Source organism: Dipodomys merriami, unplaced genomic scaffold (assembly GCF_024711535.1).
Source record: "Dipodomys merriami isolate MVZ:Mamm:240054 unplaced genomic scaffold, mDipMer1.0.p SCAF_17, whole genome shotgun sequence".
Classification (NCBI taxonomy): Eukaryota; Metazoa; Chordata; class Mammalia; order Rodentia; family Heteromyidae; genus Dipodomys; species Dipodomys merriami.
In genome coordinates, this window is record NW_027203048.1 from 24995809 (window position 1) to 25022171 (window position 26363).

General features: G+C 37.4%; 2 protein-coding genes across 5 annotated transcripts in view; one reads left to right on the forward strand and one right to left on the reverse strand.

Moving 5' to 3' along the window:
* Rhoq (ras homolog family member Q) overlaps nucleotides 1-2408 on the forward strand; it is a 42061-nt gene extending 39653 nt beyond the window's left edge. For both annotated transcript variants that reach the window (XM_070025522.1, XM_070025523.1), the window contains one exon: nucleotides 465-2408. In XM_070025522.1, coding sequence (XP_069881623.1) covers nucleotides 465-620 — 156 coding nt within the window. In that variant the 3' untranslated portion in view covers nucleotides 621-2408. The remainder of the gene's footprint in view (nucleotides 1-464) is intronic.
* Nucleotides 1003-26265, reverse strand: Pigf (phosphatidylinositol glycan anchor biosynthesis class F). Of its 3 annotated transcripts, none has more exons than XM_070025519.1 (6): nucleotides 25837-26259; nucleotides 23836-24084; nucleotides 21971-22062; nucleotides 20281-20397; nucleotides 14418-14526; nucleotides 1003-1123 (listed from the first exon to the last, which is right to left on the reverse strand). In XM_070025519.1, the coding sequence occupies exons 2-6, from the start codon at nucleotides 24061-24063 to the stop codon at nucleotides 1010-1012; spliced, it is 660 nt and encodes a 219-aa protein (XP_069881620.1). In that variant the 5' UTR covers nucleotides 24064-24084; nucleotides 25837-26259; the 3' UTR covers nucleotides 1003-1009. The 3 variants fall into 3 exon arrangements, with proteins under 3 accessions (XP_069881620.1, XP_069881621.1, XP_069881622.1); XM_070025520.1 differs by lacking the exon at nucleotides 25837-26259 and adding an exon at nucleotides 25685-25767; XM_070025521.1 differs by lacking the exon at nucleotides 1003-1123 and adding an exon at nucleotides 7055-9538 and having other exon boundaries at nucleotides 25837-26265.
* Between the last annotated feature and the right edge of the window lie 98 nt (nucleotides 26266-26363).

Consider the following 26363-nt stretch of genomic DNA (forward strand, 5'->3'; position numbering starts at 1 on the left):
TGTCTGTACCATTTGTCTGGAGCCCTGGACCCACTGAGACTTCCCTACCTCAAAGCCCTTCTCTGCTTTTTCCTCCCCAGTATTTACCATCTGCTCTGAATTCCCTTTGTGTTCCTCTCTCCCCAACCTAAGTCAATGTAAGTACTAAACAGCAGGACTCCTTAGCTCTGACTCAGTTCATTGAAATATCTCTAGGAACTGAACAGTGTTTGATGTGAGGTAGACACCCAATAAATATTTGATGAGAGAATTCTTCATAGAGAAAATCTAAAAGGACACGCTAGTACTGTAGCAATTGATTACCTCTGGGTATTTAACAATTGATTGCTTCTGGGTGTTATTAATGTGGATAGCAAGTACATTCTTTGTGCATGGCTATATTTGATACTTTTTCTTATAATGTGCTGTATCATACCAGTTGTGTAAAACAGATTTTTGTCTTTTGTGGTTTTTCTCCCTCCCAGATAGGAGCATGCTGCTATGTGGAATGTTCAGCTTTAACCCAGAAAGGACTGAAGACTGTTTTTGATGAGGCTATCATAGCCATTTTAACTCCAAAGAAACACACAGTTAAAAAAAGAATAGGATCAAGATGTATAAACTGTTGTCTGATTACGTGAGAAACATCTTCAGTGGCCAAGGCAACTATTTCTTTCAGAAGCATTGGAAATGCTATGGCTATGCCCAGATTTGTCATAATGAAGCAGTTTAAAACTTGGGGGGAGGGGAAATGGGTCCTCAAAATTCTATGAAGTTGATTAAGAATGTTTCTTAAAGGTCTAAGAAGCAGCAAACAGCAACTGAAGCCACAATCTATTATAAATACTTTATTTCCACTAGAAAGTACAATCTCTCAGGGGTTTCATAGTTTAAAAAGCTACAATCACATCACGTTGAAACTACATAAAAATCAGTGCTGTAAATGGAACCTGCTTGGCTTTGACCATCTACATTTCTGCACATCTCTTGCAGAATCTGCACAAAGAATTATCTTCTCCCTTTGCTCCTCTTAATTGTTCTTATATGTCAGTTGCTTTCTATTCCAGTATATCCAGAGTGGTGAAATGATAAGGCCAGCCACGTAGCCAAAGGTCGCTCCAAGTGTACAGGAGATGGGCCATACCTGAGGACAGAATGTATTGAAATCAAAAAGGACAAATGTTTTATTATTACCTGAGCACAAGTTAAGTGTAACCTAAATATTTCTCTATTAAAGCTTATCATGCTTCCTTTAAGAATGCCAAAAGTGTACTAAGGTCATAAATGCATTCATCATGAACACTAAAAAAAATTTACACATTTTAGTTAAAGTACATTAAACTGTAACAAGGCTTCTGGCAATAGATTTAGTTTGATGCTTCCCAAACTGCATGAGATACATGCTAAAATTACAAATTAAAATTCTGGGCCAGACTCTGCCATCATTCTACTCAACATACCTTTCTGAAATAGGTGATAATTTTTTTCTTTTAATTTCACATTGACTGTGCACATTAAATGAAACAAGTGTGTATGCTGACCAAACCACAGGAGAGTCTCTGTAAGTTCACGAAAGAGGAAAAACCTAGACTCAAAGCATGTTACGTGGAATCTTTGACAACAGCTGCTTCCACAATAAAGATGTCACCCTTCAGCTAGCTGTTGGAACCACAGAAGTTACAGAACCGCAACTCAGATGTACACCTAGAGTATAAGTGAAGTGGATACTCCTAGCTTCCAAACACCTATTTTCTCCAGTTGTATTACCTTTCCCAATATTACATTAAACCAGAAGTAAATAATGTGGTTTAATCAGAGGCAGTATCTGTTAGTCCCTAGGTGAAAGGCTCTGCTTTAAAAAAAAAAAAAAAATTGGAAGCAAACTTTCATGTTCATCTGTGTGTTTGGTATGCTGGAGTTGTTTTTAATCTGTACCTGGGAAAAGAGGTCATAGAATTGTGTTAAGAGGTGAACTATCTTAATAATGGGTTCTGTTACCTAATTCAGCTTCTTTCCTTCATCTGCTGTGGATCTGCCTTATACCAAATGCCATGCAACAGAGCTTTAGTGGGAACTAGCTAATGCAGTTTAGAGAAGCATGATCTAACCCAGTTTTTCCAGACTTTCTTACACTTGAACCTGCTGTAGCCTAAATGGTGATTTCTTTATCTTTGGTGGACTGTTGTTCATTTCTGTGACTTGCGCTTATAGCTTTGTCTGCTGCACAAATTGGGTAATGGAACACTAAACACTGATACTTGAAAACGACAGCCTTAAATGCTCCTATCAGTCACAAATCTATGATGTACTGTCTTGTATGTGAGCTTCCCCATGGAAGAGTGGAGAGCCTACTGGAGAACTAGCCAGGAGCTTTCTCTCAGAACTGGACATTGGATGTCTTATTTCTTCCCAAGAAACAGTGATTCATATTAAGTCTCATGGCCTTATGTATGCTCAAATGGAATCTTCTGTAATTTCTCATTTAATTTTTGTCTATTTTTAGATAGAATTGAAAGGAATTGTATAACTCAATTAACATATTAGTTAAGTTGTCCAACACATGGTATAAAGGAATTAAGACAGTAAAGTATTATGCATTTCCAATTTGCCTTTGGAGATTTGATGGGGATTTTTTTTTTCTAACTTACATCTCAGAAACCTTTCACAGTTGGTTTACTAGGCATTGAAATCTGGAATCTAAGATAAATGGATTAGGAACCTGGACATACAAAGTGTTATTACTTCTTGTTTCTGGACTGGGCCTCAATTTCCTCATCTTACTACAATTAGAGGAGGTGAAAGAGATACTGTGTAGTGTCTCACCCAATTGTCAGCTTTTACCATTCTCTTCTTTCCCATTCACAGAAATCATTGTGGGACCTGACCTTTCATGTTTTCCAGACAGTAAGAATCATGTATATAGATTATTAAAACTCTAAGCAAAGATGATTGTATCATCTGAACCTGAGGTGCCTTAGGTACTCTATTGACCTTGATGGGGTTTGGAGTTTCCCATTGCTTATTAAGAGCTCTTTGTGTTGTTTATTTAGCCTTTCTTTTTGCAAAGTATTTCTTGCCACTTAAACTAAAAACCAAAGATTTGTTTTCTATTCATAAGCAGGTTGTAGAAAAATGCCTTATTTTTAGAAGCATGTCTTCATTAAAGGCTTAGGTTTCAATAGAAATTCAGACAAATCTCTGGAATGACTTTCAAACTAGTGAGTTATCTAGGAAATAATATACTTTAGAAATATTTTATTAACATGAGCTTTGTTAGTAAATGCAGATACACTGCTTCCAGTAAGGTTGTATATGAAAAAAAAAACAAACATTCTATCCATACAGGTACATTTTTAGGTTACCCATGTTGAATTATCATTTCTAATAAGTACAACCTGAATTAATGGTATTTGTGATGAATTATCTTAGATACTGCTTCCATTTGGTTTTTAATTATTAATTTAAATACTATATTAAGTACTGGTTTGTTGGATATTGCTTTTTAAATGATTGTTATTTTAACAGTGTCCCTTCTTAATTCCTGGGGTTACAAATAAAATGATATGCATAGTTTACTATCTATGAAAAGCACTCAACTTCTTCCAATAGTAGCTGTTATTTTAACATTCTATGACAAATTTGGGAGAATATTCTTTACTTTGCTATGAAACTGTTCACCAATGGCAAAATGTGAGCACCTGCACTCAAAACCTCACTGTCCAAGTGTGAGAATAACCAATCTCTCAGACATCCCAGCCAAGTTCCAAATGCCACTTTGGGGTTGCTAAATTCTATTTTTAATCACTTTGTCATTTCAGCTTGCTGTTTGTTCTTAAACTTACACATATACATCCACACACATTCCTTAAACAGCTGTCATACTTTACCTCCAACAAAATGCCAGAAATGGAATAAATGTTGGCTAAGAAGTTTTATCTAGTAAGGATTTAGGCTTAAAACATTTGCAGTCCAGTAGTGTAATTTCCTACTAACTTTACTATAATTGTTTGAAAATTGAAAAAAACTATCCCATGGCAAAAGAATTCATATTTATGTGTCATTCATCTTATATTAATCAAGTTTTTAAAAATTAGATCTCAACATTTTCTATCTTAAACTACTTCCTGTTTCACATATAGAGATGTTTGTATAACATTCTCCATATCATCAATATGGCTGATTAAAAAAAAGGGATACAGTATCTATTAAACAGATAGCTCAGCTATATAGCTAGAAATGTATTTCCAAATTATGATAATCTGACATGGCTTTTTAAGAAAAACAACCTGAGACCACAAACATTTGTGTAAAGGAAATCATCCACAAGTGTTCGCAACCAAAATGCCAATCTTTTAAGCCAGTTTCTTATAAATTCAAATTTTTTAATTGCTAGTAGAAGAAACAACACATGTATGTAACAAAATATAAAATTATTAGAATTAACAATAATTTATAAACTGTTATAATAAGTGGCTACATCATGTGAAGAGTAAGCCACTTCAGGCACCATTATTGTCCATTCTCTAAATCAACTGAAATTATAGATTTTTCCTCACTTAAACCAATAAAATAATCATCATTAATAAAGGATTTACATTACATAGCATAGAGTTGGGGACATAGTGCCATAATAAGTCTTTTTTCAGAAATAAAACAATTTTTCTTCGTAAGCTAAAAAGCAAATGCATGGCTCATAATATAGATACAAATGTGTGTGTTTTCTCTGCTAGGCAAGTCAATATTATTGCTGCTAAAAATACTGTAAAGTTACAAAGGTATAATTTACACCTCAAAGCCACACTGCTGTCTTTTGACCAGCACTGCTGTAGAATTGCTTAAATTTTAGGAAAGAAAATGTGCTGACATACCCAAATAGTGTTTAGTATTTTTCAATCATGCTCTAAGTGGTATAGACTAGTGATTGGAAACATGAATTTTGATGCTATATTGACTGGATTTGAGTCTTGGCTCTGGGTAAGCCATCTACACCTTCTGTGTGTTGGTTTCCTCTCCTGCCTCTTAGGGTTGCTGTAGTGATGAGATAATGCACTGTGTTCTGTAACCATCCTATAGTGCTTGTGCTGGGGTACATCACACATGGTCAGGTACATCTGAACCCTAATCAATCATAACCCAAACAGGCATCTCATGCTGTAAGTTACCATTATGGTCCTAAGCATTATCAGTCCCCAGTGTACTCTAGAAGTGTTCCTATAACTGCTTTTAAAACATCATTTAAAATTATATCTAACAAGCCAGGCGCTGGTGGCTCACGTCTATAATCCTAGCTACTCAGGAGGCTGAGATCTGAGGATTGTGGTTCAAAGCCGGCCCAGGCAGGAAAGACTGTGAGACTCTTATCTTCAATTAACCAAGAAAACCAGAAGTGGTTCTGTGGCTCAAGTGGTAGAACGCTAGCCTTGAGCTGAAGAGCTGAGGGACAGCATCCAGGCCCAGAGTTCAAGCCCCATGACTGACCAAAAAAAAAAAAAAAAGAATTATATCTAACAATTCATACTTCTCACAGGTATAAACTCATATAATTTCAGACTTCTGATGCCCACCTGTGGACTAGAATCTGTGGTTAGGAATCCTTGTGCTCTGGATAACCTTCCTTAATAAGAATTTTTTTGTTAACCATAACCATTTGCTTTTTGGTTTCAAAATTTTAAGGATAAATTTCAGTGATACACATAGCATCTTTAGGTCCCTTTAATATATATATATATATATATATATAAAGTGAAAAGAAATCTGAACACTTGTCATTACTATTATGTCTGCAAGTTTTGATACTCTGTAAAACAGCTGCATTAGTATGTTATTACTGTCTGGCAGTTATAAACTGCTATGATTTCCTCTAATGGTGATCACTTATTAGAAATTAGATAGTAAGAATAATTTTTGAAGTTAGTTTAAAATGTTCAACAAAAAGTTGAAAAGTAATTGTACTGAAATACAATGACTTGTTTCTTAAAGCAACTGAGGGTATTGGACTGAAGATAATCTGAGTTTTAGGACCTCATTAGCCATATGACTTTTCCAGATCTCTTATTAACTGAGCCTCAGTTTCTCAATCTGCAAAACAGAGAAATAGTACTTATTGTCTTAAAATATGGGCCACTATATTAAATGAAGTAATGTTTTGAAATTTGTTGTGAAACCTGTAAAATGTCATGTTCCAGTATTATTCTGTATAGTACATCTTTTAACTTAAAAAAATTTGAGCTTAACAAGAACACTAATGTATTTGTTAGGTAACTGACAGCGCTAGGATAAATAGAGCTCACAGTTTAGAAGAAATAAACTAGTTCATGTATAATGATGTACTGGTTAATAGGACTTATTCCTTTCACCTTGGTAATTCTGTAATGTCTAATATATGTTCTTCACATGAAATATCTGGAGAGGCAAAGCTTACAAAAGGAAATTCTCAGATTTACACACATACTATTACATTAACCAACCCAGCTAGCCCACTTCAGAAATAGAAGAGTGCTTCCCTGCTCTTGGCTGCCATTTGATAGATTTTAGGAAGCAAAATTAAGTATAGATTCTATAGAATCTGTTTAAACCACTGATAGGTTTTTGTATCATTTTAGTTCATTTATTGTAAATTTATTTTTTGTTTATTATTACTGTGTTAGTTTTACAGAAGTTAAGACATCTCCACTCACATATTCAATGTAAACTAATCAACCTCGCCCCTCTCTCACTCTCCCTTACCCCTTAAAACAACTTCAACAGCTTATCATTGTATTTTTATACATGGAAACAAGGTACTGGAACATACTCATTTTTAATTTTTTGGAGTCAAGAGTTTCGTTGTTACTCGGGCTGTCCCTGATCTGCTGGCTCCAGTAGTCCTTGTGTCTTGGCCTTCTCAGTGGCTGGAGTCAGGCATTTGCTACTACATGGCTTATTTTTTACAAGTCATATATATAGCTCAGTCCTTTCTTTTTTTTCTTTTTTTTTTTTGGGGGTCCGGTCGTGGGGCCTGAACTCTGGGCCTGGGCGCTGTCCCTCAGCTCTTCAGCTCAAAGCTAGCGCTCTACCACTTGAGCCACGGCGCCACTTCCGGCTTTTTTCTTTTTGCTTATGTGGTGCTGAGGACTCGAAAGTGGCTCTACCACTGAGCTACTTTCCCAGCCCCTAGCTCAGTCCTTTTATTTAAAACTATTTATTGAGCCTCTACTATAAGCCAAGCTCTCAAGGAATAAACAAACTAAATTCCAAATAAGTACAAGTATAATTTTTTTTAACCAATCATGGGGCTTGAATTCTGGGTCTAGGAGCTATCTCTGAGCTCCTTTTGCTCAAGGCTAACACTCTACCACTTGAGTCACAATGCCACTTCTGAATTTTCTGTGATTAGTTGGGAGATAAGAGTTTCACAGACTTTCCTGTCCAGGCTGGCTTTGAACTGGGATCCTCAGATCTCAGCCTCCTGAATAGCTAGGATTACAGGCGTTGAGTCACTGGCGCCCAGCATCACAGGCTACTTTTTAATGTGTGCATGTGTGCGTGCGTGCATGTGTGTGTGTGTGTGTGTGTGTGTGTGTGTATGTGTGTATGTGTGTGTGTTATGCGGGCCACAAAAGCTTTTGCCTGACAGATGATAAAAACCATCTTTCAAAGCCCATTGAACCTTCTACTGTCTAAATGGTCCTTTACAGCTTCCTTTTTTTTTCTTTGTCGGTCGTGGGGCTTGAACTCTGGGCCTGGGCGCTGTCCCTCAGCTCTTCAGCTCAAGACGAGCGCTCTACCACTTGAGCCACAGCACCACGGTCTTTTCTGCCTGGGCTGGCTTTGAACCGTGATCCTCACATCTCAGCCTCCTAAGTAGCTAGGATCACAGGCGTGAGCCACCAGCACCCGGCACAGCTTCCTTTGAATGTGGTTTTAAAGCAACAGAGTTTTTCCAGAAGTTCCCACAGTAAATTCTGCTGTCTGATTCAGGAATACACATGAAGGTGAAGCTGTGCATCTGGCTACATTTCTCTACTTGAAACTTTGCACTGATCATCAGTGTGCAGCTATGCTCCTGAGACTGAGAATAAAGACTTACGAAGTTATGAAGAGGCATGTAGTCTCTGAAATAGAATTCCCATCAAGCCAACACAAAATGGTTCTGGACACATGCATGTAAAGAAGTTAACATGGCTAGCATTAACCTTCAATGAAAGTCCTGCTTGCAGAGCATGTGAATATAATTAGCTGACCATGAACATATCTTATAAATCCCAAACCATCTTCTGTCGATTAAATATACACTTTTCCATGTTGAAACATATAAATTCTACATTAATCTTTTATTTTGACCTAAAATAAAGCATAATCCTCTTGGTAAGAAAAATACCAATTAACTTTAAATCACAACTCTTCAAATGAATCTATAATCTTAGTTTTATCCCTCCTGAATTCACTATTTTATAGAAATTCATTTACCTACAATCCTATAATCCCTAATTTTATGAAAGAATTATTTGTGGCATGTGACTTTAAAAATGAATATCTTTTTCACCAATATTAAATTTTTAATTGTAAGCTGGAAGAAGAAAGGATTTTTATATATAACTGTTTCATTTAGTTGGCATTTGGTGAGAATAAATACAAAAGTTTCTAAATAGCTTAAAAGTGTTTAAAAAATAATCTAAAGTATCTCAGATCCAAGTGTCAAATTCAATTGTTTATATTTTACCCATTAACTTTATAAGAAATAAGAAAGCCAGGTGCCAGTGGCTCATGCCTATAACCCTAGCTACTCAGAAGACTGAGATCTGGGAATCATATTTTGAAGCCAGTCCCAAAAGACAAAATCTGAGATATTTTGTATCTCCAATTAACCTGCAAAAAGCCAGAAGTGAAGGTGAGGTCCAAGTTGTAGAGCTCCACCATTATATCAAAAGGCAAAGTACTAGCACAAAAACAACAAAAAAACAAGAGAGTTGGGCTGGCATTGCATGCTCACAATTCCAGAATGTTCAAGACTACATATAGAGTTCAAAGAGTCTGAGCTACATAGCTTTTTAAAAAGTAACAACAACAAAATAAGTATCCAAGAACAGATTTGATTATCTGATTCAATTTCTTTTTAGAGACAGTACCACTGAAGCCCAGAGTTTAAGGTCATTTGTGGGTTTTTCAGGCACAAAAACATTGCCTAATAGCTTTAAATACTTTTCTATAAATGTATTAAATTATGGTCTAAGACACACATCCGAGTGGTCATAGCATTTGGAGGAAACAATGTTGGGAAGAAGAAAAAATAGCTACTTGAGCAATTCCAGATATATATAAGCTATGACCCTTTTAAAATAAAAAAGAAGAGCATGATACAGCAGGGATCTTGTCTGGCTCCCAAGTTTTCCTCTAACCTTCTCAGTATTGTTAAGCAAGATGTATACTCCTCCTTTCCCACACTTTGACTCTGATGAATAAAAATGAGAATGAAATGTACTTTGCACTCCAGTTATTGGGATTAAATCACTTTGTGATGTTGCCAAGCCCCAGGGCTAGTACACAGAGATCCAAATTTTACCATGTTCTTTTCTATTACCTGAAATGTAAAACAAGATTGAAAACTAAGTGAAATCCAAATACCACAATAAATTGGCTTAAAATAACAAAAATATAAAGACATAATAGTCAACTCTAACTGAAGGACTGTTGGGCCAAGAAAGAGTAAGATAACAAAGACAATTATAGTCTTAACACACAAGAACTCAATAAATAATGGAATGTGAAGGGCTTTTTAAAATTTTAAGTATAGTCATTAAGCCAATCCCCACCCCCCCCCTTTTTTTTTGTCATTGTGGGGCTTGAACTCTGGGCCTGGGCACTGTCCCTCAGCTCTTCAGCTCAAGGCTATTGCTCTAGCACTCTACCACTTGAACCACAGTGCCACTTCTGGTTTTCTGAGTGGTTTATTGGAGATACGAGTCTCACAGGCTTTCCTGCTCAGGCTGGCTTAGAACCTCAGATCTCAGCCTCCTGAGTGGCTAGGAATAAAGGCGTGAGTCACAAGTGCCGGGCGTTAGCCAATCCTTTTATAGGTCATAATGCTCATCACGTGAATTAAGCAGTACTATGTGCCAAGTGTTGAGCTAAGTATTTTAGAAGGACGCATTACTTAATTCTCACTAACTAGTAGCAGAGCCAGAATTTGAACCCAGTAATCTGATGCCAGAGCTCTTAACCTATTATGAATGAAACATGTGATTAATTTCCTTTGTTCAGAATAATCAACACCAAAGCTCACACCTGTAATCCCAGTTATGTGGGATGTAGAGATGGGAAAGTAAAAGTTCTAGGGAAGCCTGGACAAAAGAAAGTTAGACACTATCTCAAAAACAAGTAGGACATGGTAGTATACCATGTAATCCCAACTATGTGAGAGGCAGAAGTAAGAAGATTATAGTCTGAGGCCAGTCCAGGCAAAAGCACAAGACCCTAACTGGACAACATAAATAAATGACTGGTGTGTGCCTCAAGCAGTGAAACATGAGCTCAAACCCTAGTAGCACCAAAAAGTAGTAATAACCACCATCATTTCTTAATTTTTTATAACATGAAATACCAGTTTGTATTTTAATAAATAATTAAGTCATTTTCTGCATGAAAAGCTCATAGCTACATATTTTATAAAATACGTAAAAGCATATTGCGAGTAAAGATGGCTCAAGTGGTAGAACACCAGTCTTGAGTAGAAAAAGCTAAGGGATAGTGCCCAGGCCCTGAGTTCAAGCCCCAGTACCAGCACACACACAATAATTAAATCTGAACCTGAATCAGAATCTAAACTGTTACCAAATAGTCCTGTTATTTAAGTCTGTTGTACAGACTATACACTTTGTATAGTAATAGCAGCTACTTCATGAATAGCTAATTGTAACAGCTAAAGAATCATAATGTACAAAGGTTTTCTGCAGTCCAAATATTTATTTGATCAGTAATTATGTTTTCTCTAAGAGTGAAGAAGGCAGTTACACATTAAACAACAAAACAAGGATGACCAATGCTGTATAGTGAGCAGTTAACCTACCATTATCTCTAACCAAATGCTCTTGTTTCCTTCTGCAAAGTAAAGGATTCCTCCAGTAGCCCCACCATTTGTCATTACTTAAAATCACTTAATAAGTTTTTCACTGAGATTAATATGTTTAATGGTTCTTTTTAGTCACACACACACATATATCCTTTAAACCTTTCATTATGCAATTCAAATAATTAGGCAATTAAGCTTGGCCTCAGAAATACTACAAAATTAGATTTGAGGGCTAAGAATGTGGCTTAGTGGTAGAGTGCTTGCCCAGCCTGCATGAAGCCCTGGGTTCGATTCCTCAGTACCACATATACAGAAAAAGCCAGAAGTGGCGCTGTGGCTCAAGTGGTAGAGAGTAAAAGAGGCTTATGGACAGTGCCTAGGCCCTGAGTTCAAGTCCCAGGACTGGCAAAAAAAAAATAGATTCGAGTTCAAAGGAGAGAAAATAGAACTGTCTTTGTGGGGTTCTTTGTGTAGATGTATGTTTTAAAAGAAGCTATAACTGCTCTATTCTGATTTCTGGCTAGAATATAAACAAGATATCACAATCCAGAAAAGCATGTTTTGCCCTAAATATATAATGTCCATACTGAGCTACAAAGGAACCAAAATCTCTTCATAATGCTATATTTTAGATAATGAAGTGTACACACTACTATCATGTCATGTCATAAAATGCTCCTTGAGCAAAAGTCTCTACTTTTAAGAAATGTCCTATCCCCTTATCTGATTTACTGTATGTCAGACAGATTCTGTCAGCATCATGAGACATGCTGAGTTTTTGTCCTCTGTGGTCATAATTATTAAAATAATTAACACATGAAAACCTCTGTTGGTTGAAAATAAAAAAGAATGCCTCACCATTTCTCTAGGATATTAGTAAATTAACTATGAGGTAAGGGTCAAGTGAGTATTATATGAATAGGAGATTTTAGTTACATATCCAGATTATAATTCCCCACCAGTATGTATCACAATTTAAAAGGATCCCAGTTAATATATGAGTCATTAACTTGGACTATTGTAGAGACAACCAACAGTAAAAAAGAATTAAACTGCTCGTAATAGTCCTGCTGGATGAAACATTCTTAATGATGAAGACTAACAACATGTCACCTATTTAAATTAGATAAGCTAGAAAATTTTCTTATAAAGTCAAGTAGAAAATTTTTAATAATTTAAAAGTAATGTGATACTGTCCATCTGGATCCAGCTTACTCTTTACCAAGTACAAAAATGAGTTAATAACTAAAAACTTGAACAATCTTAAAACGGTAATTGAATTGTACATAACTAATATACACACAATCATCACACATGCTTTTTATTTTGGCAATGCCTGAATTTGAACCTGGGGCCTAGCACTTACTAGGCAAGCACTTTATGACCTGAGCCACACCTCAAGTCCCAATTAGCATGTATTTTCTAAGCAAACCTAAACTCACATCTATCTATGTAAATTTTTTTTAAATGTCTGTAGACGCCGGGTGCTGGTGGCTCACGCCTGTAATCCTAGCTACTCAGGAGGCTGAGATCTGAGGATCGCGGTTCAAAGCCAGCCCGGGCAGGAGAGAACGTGAGACTCCTATCTCCAATAAACCACCAGAAAACCGGAAGTGGCGCTGTAGCTCAAGTGGTAGAGCGCTCGCTTTGAGCTGAAGAGCTGAGGGACAGCGCCCAGGCCCAGAGTTCAAGCCCCACGACCGAAAAAAAAAAAAAAAAATTTCTGTAGACTTAAATATGTATAACATCAAACCTTTACAAACTAAAATGTTCTATGTATTTATAAACTGATACATTAGTTATATATTATTTTACCAGCTCATTAAAAGCTGATGCTCTATGGTGCTTTCTTTTTTAATATTACCACCAAAATACAAGTGGTGGTTTTATCTATGTACATTTTTTTATTTTTATTTTTTTTACTTTTTTTTTTTTTTTTTTTTTTTTGGGTCCGGTCATGGGGCCTGAACTGGGCCTGGGTGCTGTCCCTCAGCTCTTCAGCTCAAGGCTAGGACTCTACCACTTGAGCCACAGCACCACTTCCGGCTTTCTTTTTTGCTTATGTGGTGCTGAGGAATCAAACCCAGGGCCTCATGCATGCAAGGCAAGCGCTTTACCACTGAACCACCTTTTCAGCCCTAGGTACATTTTTTTAAATAGATTTTTTTTAACTTTCTTCTTTATACTGCCTAAATTTTGTGATCAGAAAAAATTATCTTCCTGTTGGAAAAGGAGTACATTTAGTTTTTAAAGTCAAAAATTGTATTTGGGAGAAATTATCCTAAGAAAATAGTTAGAAAAACTAATGATGCTGTAGGTACAAAGGTTTTTTATAACAGCAGTGCCTTTTTTGGTAAAATACTGTCAGTTAACCAAATGACTATACCTCCTAAAGTAACTAAATAATAGCAAATAACAAAGCCATTATAAATTAAGATAAAAATGTATCTCCTTCCTACTAGCTCAGTGACCTTGGAAATCATCTGTCACATGAAAATGAAAAGAGCACTTTCCTGATAATACTCTGTCCAGCACACTGGCTTCATACCTAACTGTGATTGAAAATGAAAAATCTGGTGTTTGTAAGCTTCCTCTGATACTACATCTCTATTTAAAAAATTATCTTGTCAAATGATTTTTAAAGAATATTCAAGATCAACATTTGGCCACTGAGTTAAGAAAATATACATAATGAAGTATATCAAAATGAACTCCAAGAATTGGAAACAAAAGTTTCTTATCATGCCTTGTATGCAGTTTTTGTTTTAGTTTTCTGTACCCTTTGTCTTAGCTAGAAGCTTATCTGATCTGCGGAAGGGAAAGGGAATCACAGAAACAGCAGGACAAAAGTTGAACTAATGCAACAATGATACTAACTACATACTAAGTTGGAAATGGACTTTACAACTTGGGGGAGAGGGGAGTATAAAGGGAGAAGGAGGAGAAAATGAGAAAGAGGGTAACAGTGTTTAAAAAGAAATGTACTCATTACCTTACTTATGTAACTGTAACCCCCGTCCATCACCTTTACAATAAATTTAAAAGAAAAGAAAATATGACCTGAGACCGGAAAGAAGTATAAAAGTTGTAAAGAGGGAATTTCTGCAACTGCTACCCTAATTGTTTAAAAACAACCAAAGATGCCTATATGCATTCATATATGTAAACATTATTATTCATGCATACATGTAGACAAAATAGTGCTGCAAGATAGAGCCAAGTGCTGCCAAGATACCTATGGCACTGATGTAGGTCCCAAGAAGCACTGACAGAGAAACTAGTATCTTCCCTTAACTGAACAACAAAACAGTTTTCATATATGTACTAGTTTGTTTCATCAACTTATCACTATGCAAGATGGATTTTGTTGTTGAAAGTAACTGAAACCAACCTGCCATGGTCTTTCCCAATCCAGTGGAATAGGAAATGCTCCGAGCCATGCTCCTACAAAACTAGAAATAGTAGTGATCTGGAGACTGTTCTCCCAAATGGAATTAACGCTGTAAAACACAAACATGAAAGTCACTGGGGTTCTGTATTTAGCTAGAGAAGCAAATAAACAGTAGCACAAATTAACACTATACATACACTTTCTGTTCATTAAAAATGAACAACTAGCCAGGCACTGGTGGCAAATGCCTGTAATCCTAGCTACTCAGGAGGCTGAAATCTGAGGATCGCAGTTCAAAGCCAGCCAGGACAGGAAAGCCCCTGAAACTCTTATCTCCAATAAACCACCAGAAAACTGGAAGTGGCGCTGTGGCTCAAGTGGTAGAGCACTTGTCTTGCTTGAGCTGAAGAGCTGAGGGACAGCACCCAGGCCCAGAGTTCAAGCCCCACGACCGACCAAAAAAAACAAAAAACAAAAAACAAAACAACAACTAAATTTAACATTTAGAGATTCATTGTGAATCCTTAATAACTGTCAAGGCATAAATTATTTCCAATGGAAAAGTACTATAACAATGTACTGAGAGTCAAACATTATGAAAGAACAATTACAGTTATAAAACTTGAATCACAATTTGTACAATTAAAACACACATAATACTACTGATACTATGTAAGAAGAGCTAGATTACACACACATACACAGAGAGATGCTTGAAACATATCAGTGGAAGAAAGCAAGTTACGCATCAGGATTCATTTAACCCTTTTGTTTTAAAATCACTTATATATTATATGCAAAATTACAATAATTATAGACAATTAGAAGTAGACAAATTAGAATATAAAACTAAATTACTTAAATACAGAACATGACTAATAAATGCATTATTAGATCTTTAACTTCCTATATTTTACTGTAATTGAATCTGAAATGTATGTTTACTATTAAAATTCATATGTAAATTTTTATCTATCTATTTGTATTGTTTGGTGGTACTGGGGCTCAACACAGGGCCTTACAGTTGCCAGACAGGATCTACCACCGAGCCATGCTTCCATCCCCAGAAGCACCACCTTTTATTTTTAATGTGCTAGTATTGGAGCTTGAACTCAGGGCCTGGTCACTGTTCTTTAGCTCTTTTGCCTAAGGCTCTATCACCTGAGCCACACTTCTACTTCTGGAAGGTTACTGCCAATTAACCACCAGTTGGCAATAAGTCTCAGACTTTCCTACCCATGGTGGGTTTCGATCCTTGTATCTCAGCCTCCTAAGTAGCTAGGATTACAGACAGAAGCCGCCAATGCCCAGGTGCATCCACCTTTTTTGCATTGGTTATTTTATTTTTTGCAGGTCCTGGAACTTCAATTCTGGATCTGGACACTGTCTCTGAGCTCCTTTTTGCTCAAGGATAGCACTCTACAACTTGAGCCACAGTACCACTTCTAACTTTTTCTGTAATTAGTTGGAAATAAGTTTCACGGACTTCCTGCCCTGGTAGGCGTCAAACCATGATCCTCCAATCTCAGCCTCCTGAGTTGCTAGAATTATAGGTGTGAGCCACCAGCACCGGGCTACACTAGTTATTTTTGTGAAAGGTCACATCTCACTTCCTGCCCAGGTAGGCACTTATAACCAATAGAACTATTTTAAGCTCCCCACTGTAGCTGGGAAGATAGGTAGGCACCATCACTCTCAACTACCAGTTGAGAAGAGGTGTTTGTGGATTTTTTTTGCCTAGGCTGTCCTCTAACCACAATCTTCCTGCCTTCAGTCTTCAAATAGTTAGGATTATAGGTATAAGTCACTGGTGTCTGCCTAAAAATGTATATATTTTGATGTGAGGCTTATTTCAAGTGGCCCTAACTTCAATTCTCAGTACTGCAATAAATACATAATTCATATGTTTACTGTATGTATATTAAATATAATATATTAAAATATTAAAAATATTAGTATTTGCATTCATACATTCTTTTGAAACAAAAAAATCAATATAAAAAGAAATGAGTCAGGTAAATTACTTTCAACTAATTCCTTGTAGCATGGACACTGGTTTATTCTCATTTTATGTTTCCAAAGACATCTAAACTTGATCTTGTTGGATAACTTTGTCATAATTATTGAACAGACACACATAATCAATATGGTTGAGAACAGAATGGTTTGCTGTTCTAATGCAAATAAACTTGAAAAGTGACTAAATTAATATTATAGACCACTCTTTGTGACAATAAAGTTCAAATACGTGTTCAAATTATTTATCACAACTGGAATTCATTATACCAAATATTTGCCTCCTATATTCTAGAAACACCTATTGCTTGGATAGGATCCCACAAAACAATGTTCAAATGGATTTAAGCTTTGAAACTATGCATCTCTTCATCTAAAAGAGACTCTGTACCACTCCTCCTAGTGGCTAAAAATATTTTACAACATACCAATATAAATTTTTTCCTTCTCCATCAATGATTATTAAAATCATTTCTTCTCTGTCACTAGATTTTTGAGCCCACATTCAGGCTAAATAATCTATTCTTTTCTTTTTTTTTTTGTCAGTCATGGGGCTTGAACTCTGGGCTTGGGCGCTGTCCCTGCGCTCTTCAGCTCAAGGCTAGCGCTCTACCACTTGAGCCACAGCGCCACTTCTGGTTTTCTAGTGGTTTATTGGAGATAAGAGTCTCACAGACTTTCCTGCCTGGGCTGGCTTTGAACTGTGATCCTCAGATCTCAGCCTCCTGGGTAGATAGGATTACAGGTGTGAGCCACCAGCACCCGGCTAATAATCTATTCTTTATATAAATAATTGTCTCTCTTCTTGCCTAGTTGACACTTTACCATTTTAGCCAGGTCTGCAGCCCTGCTTTTTGCTTGTTATTCCAGAGATGGAGTCTAACACACTTTTCAACCTAGGTTAATCACCATCCTCCAAACTTGTCCTATGAGTAGCTAGGATTACAGGTGTGTGTCACTGGTGCCAAGCCTAACTTTTTATTCTTAATGTCCACAATGGTTCTCTCAATATAAAATGTATTTTAATACAAAAATGACAAAAAGCTCTATGGTTTTGTATATTAGATTAATTTGCATTGAGTATTTTCATCTTGGCAAGATCACCTCAGATACGTTTCATCCTATTCAAGAACCTATTTAGCTAAGCAAAAGTCATCAGATTCTAACTTATGCCTTCAAATAACAGCACAAAGAACACAAATAACAGCACAAAGAACAATGAAAAACAGGTTTACAAATGATTACTACTCTCCTTTACAAAAAACCACTGGAAACGTGGCATAGTGGTAGAGTGCCCGCCTATCATGCATGAAGCTCTGGATTTGATTCCTCACTACCACACACACAGAAAAAGCCAGAAGTTGTGCTGTAGCTCACATGGTAGAGTTGCTAGCCCTGAGCAAAAGAAGCTCAGGGACAGTGCCCAGGCCCTGAGTTCAAGCACCAGGACTGGCAGAAATAAACAAAAAAACAAAAAAGCCTACAAATGAAAACAAAACATAACAATTACAATGTTAGACAATAAACTGACTTAAATTATAAATATTCACTAATATTCAATTCAATTGTGTTAGCTGACTACATTATGAATTACATAAATATAATAAATACAGTAAGTCGATTATTATTAATATTGATACACAATATTAATGTGTATCAATAAGAATTTAGCAGAATATTTTAAGAAACCAAATGACTTTTTTGTCATTGAGTTACTTTATAGTACCTAGTTTTATTTTGTTTTGCCCATACTAGAGTTTGAACTCATGGCCTAGAGCTTGCTTGGCTGGTGCTCTACCATTTGAGCCATGCTTCTAGCTCAGCTTTTTTGCTAGTTAATTTTTCTGCCTGAGCTAGATTCAAACTGTGATCCTCCAGATGATGTCAGCTTCCTGAGTAGCTAGGATTACAGATGTGAGCCACCACTAGCCAAATTCTTTTGTAATAAAGGTACATGCCTGTAATTCCAGAATTCAGGAAGCTGAAGTAGGAGGAAGATTGAGAACTCTAGGGCAGCCTACATAGTGAGACCTTGTCTCAAAATAATAAAGTTGAGCACCAGTGGCTCAGGCATGTAATCCTAGCTACTCAGGTGGCTGAGATCTGAAGATCGTGGTTCAAAGCCAGCCCGGGCAAGAAAGTCCATGAGACTCTTATCTCCAATAAACCACTAGAAAACTGGAAGTGGCGCTGTGGCTCAAGTGGTAGAGCGCTAGCCTTGAGCTGAAGAGCTGAGGAATAGCACCCAGCCACAGAGTTCAAGCCCCATGACCCATAGGAAAAATAAAAAATAACAAAATAACAAACAAATACCATGTGTTTATGATTAGTTGATTTTGGACAAGAGTGCCAACACTATTCAATCATTCAATGTGGGAAAAGATTTTAATGGCTGGGCACTAGTGGCTCAAATCTATAATCCAAGCTACTCAGGAGGCTGAGAGATGAGGATCTCAGTTCTAATCCAGCCTGAACAAGAAAGTCCATGAGACTCTTACCTCCAGTTGATGATGATAAAAAAAAAAAAAAAAAATTAAAAAAAAAAAGCTGAAAGTGAAGCTGTAGCTTAAAAGGTAGAGCACTGGCAAGCAATAGCTCAAAAGGTAAGAGTACTGATACTGACTACGGGACAGGACTCAGGCTGAGTTCACAGCACCAGTACTGGCAAAAAAAAATTAAATTTTAGTTGTTACAGTTTTGTTTCCTGAAGACGTTATGAATGGTTCTAAAAAGAATGAACAGTACTAATTGCCAGGGGAACAGTCAGTCATTCATGGAGTCAAGTTATGCAGCATATATCTTCTGCTCTCCTTGGATTTAAACTTTCAAATTAGATAAAAATACCAAGTTAATTTCCATTTCTATGCTTTTTAAATAAATTTTATTGTCATTATAAAGGTGCTGTAAAGAGGGGATACAGTCTCATAAATCAAGTAATGAGTACATTTCTTTTGGACAATGTTTCCTTCCCTTACTGTCTCTCTGTTTTTCCTTCCCATTCCCAACCACAAGTTGTAATAATTCATTTTCAACATAGTAGCACTTGGTATGTTTCCCTTTCTTCTTGGTCTCACCACATCGTGATTCAAGGTCAAGAGTTCATTCCCCTTCCCAGCCACTGGTTTCCTTTCTCCTCTGTTCCTATGCCAGTAACTGTTCTATTATGCACCACTGGCTTGGTCCATTCTTATTCCTAGAGCAGGCAAGTACCTGGTGGCTGAAGGAGGGATTTTTCCTAGTACTTTAGAAGCCACATAGAGCTTAGCACAATATAGAACACACAGTATATGCCCAAAAAGTTTTTGCTTCTGGCTGATTAGAAGGACAAAATTATGGGAACCAAATAATCTTCTAGCTTTCTTAGTTAGGATTCAACCATTTCTAGTATGTATCATTTCAATGCTTTTGAAGAAGTTAAAATTTTAACTTAGCCATGCTGAAAATATATATCCTGTAAATTGGTACTCTGGTATCTTACCAAAGGCTAAAGAAAATGTTACTGTTACATGAAACATTTTAAGATTGTTTCCCATTTCTACCTATTGGAAAATGTATGTAAAATAATTTTATTTGTAGTATTTTATCATAGTGTCAAAGTACCCAGTATGTTTCAAAGAAGTTAGTAATATTTAATTTAATTATTTATTTAATTAATTAAGTAATATGCTATCCTACTATTTTCAATGTGTTTTAACATAAAGAGAAGAGCTGCAGTTCTGCCTGCAGAAAACAAATCATTTGTTCCAGTCTCTATTCTCCAACTGTACTGGCATCTCTGAAAACTATACAATGCTAAAAATTACTGCTTTTTAATTATGAACATTACTAATATAATACTGAAACTTACCCATTTTTACTGAAGACTCTTAGCCATGCTTTGAGGTTTGGTCCTAGTAAACATAAACAAGGTACAATAGTAAAAGTAGACAAAATAACTGCAAATGAAAATGTTTCCAACACCAGCCTAGGGGGGAAAACACAAGTGTTAAATGTACATAAATATACACACATACATAATCTTTGTTACCCAAATACATATAACATAAAAATATTCTTATACTTTAAAAGGTTATATGAATCCCACCAAAATGATGACTATAAATTCTTATTACCAAAATACAACTTTAAAAAACTAGCTAGCAGGGATGGGAATGTAGCTTAGTGGTAAAGTGCTTGCCTACCAAGCATGAAGCCATGGGTTTGATCCCTCAGTACCACATAAATAGAAAAAGCAAGTGGTAGAGTGCTAGCCTGGAGTACAGAGAGGCTCAGGGAACAACCTCCTCCCTCACCCCCCAAAAAAGCTAGCTAGCAAATATCTAGTTTTAATAATAGATCTCAAAAACACAAAAATCTCTAAGATGCAAACTGAGTTGCCTGTTTCAAGAAATCTCGATTCTAGATAATTAACCATCTTGTCTAATAGTCCCTAGAACTTTCTCTGCAATCAATGGTTCGACTTTATTTGAGAATTACCTGGACAGCTTAAACTAAAAAGTTGGGGAGCTCTTTTCTAGAGTTTCTGCTTGATGCCCAAGAATTTGCATTTTGATAAAATGTTCGTGTTGCTAGCTCAAAGACCATTATTTGGGGAATTATTGTTCCACTCACTCATTCTAAGATGGATTAGACAAAATCTATCATTTTCCATGGCAAAGTTCTTGCCTTCCCCTGTCTACAAAAGACTAACCTGGAGCAGGTTGCCCATGGCTCATGCCTGTAATCCTTACTATTCAGGATGTTAAGATCTGAGAATCACAGTTCAAAGCCATGTGGGGCAAGAAGTCAGTAATGGAGCTCTGACTCTGAGCAAAAAAGATAAGGAACAATGGAAGGCTCTTAATTCAAGCCCCAGTATTAACACCAATAAAATAAAATAAAAATAGAAAAAGAATAACCTGTTTAATGTTGTGTAGATACAATTACACACAAATATATCTAACTGTACACATAGCTGTGCGCATGTTTGTGTGTGTGTGTGTGTGTGTGTGCACACTACACGTTCATTTCATCATGATCATTCTATAATGCTAAACAGAAGCTTTCCAAATTACAGTAAATATTATAGAAGAATTATTTGAGGATTTTTGTTCCCACTAATTTGAAATTGGCCAATTTTGAAAAAGTACTGTATTAAATTTTATTTACAAACATGAGTTTGTTAACTATTTGAATATTGCTATTGACTTTCCTTAGGAAAACAAATTCTTTCAAGTACTTTAGAATCAAATTTAGTAGGCCTTAGTATGCTAGTTAAAAGGAACTCATACAGATAATAGTGAGTTCCCTTAGAGGTTTCTAAAGGCATAAACATATAAAACTACACTAATAAATATGCAGTTAATGAATTTGAAGTTATCCTACTGTTTTCAAAAAACAATCACTGTGCTAAAAAGGGGATACTGATGTTATCCTACCTTGATACATTAATTGAACACACTATGGTTTTTCTCTAATTGTCAACAGGGTTTGCACACATTTTATTTAGTAAATGAATGTTTTAAAATATGAATCTAAAGTAAAAATTGCAAACTTACTCTAAGAGTGGCGCTCCATATAGAACAAAAATCACATGAAGGAAGAGACAAGATATTAAAAAGTAGATACAGCATTTCAAAAATCTGGCTACCTAAAAGAGAAATCAATAACATGAAAACTTGAGAACATGCTGATATGACCATAAATCCTTAGATTTTATCTACAAATACAACCTGTTCCCATAACATGTGAAACACTTCAATGCTCTTTGCTGGGCATTCTCAAGTCAGATCGCAAGTCTGTGCTCAGGTTCACACACAGCCCTTAACATAGACTGTAAAAATGCTTACAAGGCAAGTATCACACATACATCCATATTTTACCATTCAGCCAATGTGAGTCAAAAAGCGTTTCCATTTCTATGCTATGTATTGAGTTACGTGCTAACCAAAACTCATGAAACTGATAACTAGTGATCGATAACTAGAGCTAGGCCACACATGCATGCCCCCCCCCCCACACACACACAAAAGATAGAGAAATATCTGTAGAAAATACTAATTACAATATAAAAATTGTTTTCATTTTAGAATGCCTGGGAAAATTACAAAATTTCCCACATCATATTCATATTACAGTATGACTTCTACAAGTCCTCCAGGTGGGGGGAAATGCTTGGTTTGAAACATAAGAAAATTAATGAAAGAAACACACAATAAGCTTTTAAAATAAGGGAGTAAAGGTGTTTTAAATTGTGTAATAGCGAACTGATATATAATAATCAAGGTTAGGTGAGGCTTTTATCAAAATAATAGTAAATTGTTATGGTGCAGTGAATATTCCAGAAAATTAATTCTAATATCTGAAAAGCTCAACCATTTAGTCATGAAAGGCAAGTTGGAAATAAGTTACTACAATGACTTATTTTGGAATTTCTTATCTTGGAAAAAAAAAAAAAAGGAAAAGAAAAACCCACTGTCTTTAAAAAGTATAAAAATAAGTGAAAACTGCAGTATCTTACAAAGTAAGATTGAAAGATAGTAACATGTATTTATCATCTATAAATAAAACAATATTATACAGACTCAGAATGTATGTATTATGACCATTGAAGAAGTCATAATTCCACAATCAATGCATGTTAAGGATCTATCAAACACTGTGGGCAACAAGTAGTAGGTGCCATATTTGCTTATTCGCATAATCCTAACTACTGGGGAGGCTGAGATCTGAGGATCGAGGTACAAAGCCAACCAGGGTATGAAAATCAATGATATTCACTCTTACCTCCAATTAACCACCCAAAAGTTGGAAGTGGAAGTGTGGCTCAAGTGGTAGCATGCAGCCATGGGAGAAAACATCATATAGGCCCTGAGTTCAAGCCCCAGCAACAAAACACACACACACAAACACACACACAAAACATCATATAGGCCCTGAGTTCAAGCCCCAGCAACAAAACACACACACACACACACACACACACACACACACACACACACACACACACAGTTCAAGCCCCAGCAACAAAACACACACACACACACACACACACACACACACACACACAGAGTTCAAGCCCCAGCAACAAAACACACACACACACACACACACACACACACACACACACACACACACACACACACACACACACACACACACACACACACACACACACACACACACACACACACACACACCAGGCTCCTTCACCCACTATATATAACTCAATGAAGACTAATATCCTTACATTACAAAAAATGGAAGTGGCACTGTGGCTCAAGTGGTAGAGCACTAGCCTTGAGTTGAAGAGCTGAGGGACAGCAGTCTCAGAGTTCAAGCCCCATGACAGACAAAAAAAAAAAAAAAAAAGAAAAGAAAAGAAAAAAAATCCAAAAATTGGTTATCAAGTAGTAAATCTTACCTTATATGACAGTGAACTTCTTTTAGAGGATACATTTGGTTTCACAACGAAGTATAATAGGAGATTGATGGCAGTTACAGAAACGGAGCATATGCACAACCACAACAAGTGAGTTTCTAATACTGAAAAGTTCTCCAAGAAGAATGATGGAATGAAGGTGCTTAGGATAATGGAAAATATGCACAAAAGATGCATATAAAATAGCTTCTTGATATCACTATCTTTCATGATGCTTTGTTGGATAGTTATCTAATGAAAAAAAAAATTAAGAAAAACATGTAACAATAATTTTCCCATTGTCTTAAATGCTTCTAAAACTAAGCCATGAAGTCAGTTTCTACAGTCAACAGATCATTTTCAAAGCAATGTTATCTGTTAGAGGAAGATGCATCTGTGTAAATGCACATGGAAACAACATTCTGTGTTATTTTAGATCTAAAATGGTGCAAATATATCTCAGAGACTAAAAAGGGCAATTTTACTGGATTCTTAAGTATTTGTAACGGTTTCTGCAAAGGATCATGTTTTAGGATTAAGAAATTCATTTCACTTCTTTTCCAAAAATCATGAAGATAAAATCAATTGCATGGACTGAGTGATCTTCCCAGTTGTTAATATAACCCATGGATATATCTTGGCTAAGTTAAAATTCTGATTTTTAACTCTGGTCCCACATCACAGTTCTTCACCTCCTCTAGCAAACACCAAGTATCACCAAGTACACACTTAACTACTCAAATGTTGGCTCGGGCAATAGTTAGATAAGCATTATGCTAAATTGTGTTCACAATGTTCCAGACATATCAAAACGCCGCAGTAACAGGTGCTGTTAGCGAAATTAGCTCCCTTCCCATAGCTTAGTATACTCCTTCTCTTCTCCACAGCTTAGCATGCGCCCTTCCTAAGCAACACTAGGCCCATGTAGTAAAGGTAATAAACAATCAACTTCCAACCCTCTTTAACTTGGGATGGCACTTCTCTGGGGCAGCTACCACCATATAAGGCAACAAGAGCCCCTCAAGAGTGACCTTCAGGTCTGGGCAGTTGCAGGACCCCTTATCTATTATTTGGACAGCAGCCATAAATCCTGATGAAGCCCTGGCTCTCATGTCCGCAGGTCCACACCAGAGTCTCGGCCTTCTAGCCCCTTCTAGGCCCTCCTAAACCTTCTAGGTTATATGGGTCATTTCAGACAATAGCCAGTGCTTCTTCTCACTTCTCCCTTGTGAGAAGGGGTCTTGGTCGGTCCCTTTCCCACAATAAACCTTTCTTTGTTCTCTGTACCTAGATGTCTGTGTGGTTTTCTGGCAGTCTTACAATCTAGCAGGTGCTGAACTGTAATCAAAAGCAGAATGAGTGGAGGGGGAGGGGGTTTACTACCTCTAAACACACACATTTAGTTGATCTAGTATTGAGTATTAACTGAGGAGCTTAATCAATATGTCACACTGTGGTGAAAATCCCCTAAAATGGAAACATGGCAGATTTCGCATAGTAGCTCACGCACGTGCTACTATGGGCAAATCTGGGCAAGGTCCTAATAGCCCTCATTAAACTCACTAAATAATTATTTGTCAAAGGCAAGTATTTTACTGACTAGGAAACAGGATGAACAGGTTAGCACAAGGTAGCACACTGGAAATTACTTCCAAGCCTTGTCTCTTTAATACGAAGATAACACCCAAAGGGTTGGGAAAAGAATCGAGAGAAAGAGGTGAGGAAGGAAGCTTCGTAGGTTTTACCCCCCACCACTGTGGGTCAGGCAGGGCGATCGGGAATCCACCCTTTCAGGAGAAACCCCCTACTTGGGCCACTCTCAGAAGCCCAGCTGCCATTGGCGTACACGAACCTCCCTCAGCGAGCGGTACCCAGACCCTGATTCCTCCAGAATGAAGCAGGTGAGGGGCACGCCCTTCCGCGGACCCCCGCCCACGGCGGTCCCCGAGCTTCCCGGAGCGCGCACGTCATCGCGAGGCCGCCGACGGGGCGTCGCGTTCTAACCTGGCCAGGGCAGGCGCTGTGACAGGCAAGGCCTTTGGGGTCCTCCAAGCTGTCCACCTGTGGGCGCCGGCCAGCGACCGCGGCTCAGCCCCGCCCCCCGGCCGCGCGGGACCCGGATCCTGTCCCAGCCAGCCGAGTGCGGTCCGCGAGGAGCCGGATGAGGGACGTCATCAAAGGGCACAGGTGCGGGGACGCGGGGACTGAGAGGCTCAGACAAATACTCGGATCGGAAAAGGGCTCGTTCTGCCTGGCAGCTCGCGCTCAACCAGAAGGGGGACACTAGAGCGGGGCGCGAAGGACCGCGGCGTCTGCCACAGCCACCGGCGTGGAGTGCACCCGCGGTGGTGATCATGCGCGGAGAGTGGAGCAGCTATCACCTACGGAAGGCGGGAGAGAAGAAAACCTACGGCGTCAGGTGCGACCGGCTGCCGTAGACTTGCGCCGGCGCAAACCTCCGGGGCAGAGACCCGCCCACCAGCTCTAGTCCTCCCGCGACTTTCTAGGTATAGGATTGGCGGGAGCGGCTG

Excerpts from the sequence above, each read along its gene's own strand:
- Pigf (XM_070025519.1), bottom strand. The coding sequence starts at position 24,063 with ATGAAAGATAGTGATATCAAGAAGCTATTTTATATGCATCTTTTGTGC. Across the intron at positions 22,063-23,835 it reads GAAGTTCACTGTCATATAAG|GTAGCCAGATTTTTGAAATG; the intron begins GTAAGATTTACT and ends TTTCTCTTTTAG. Across the intron at positions 14,527-20,280 it reads AGAGTCTTCAGTAAAAATGG|CGTTAATTCCATTTGGGAGA; the intron begins GTAAGTTTCAGT and ends TGTGTTTTACAG.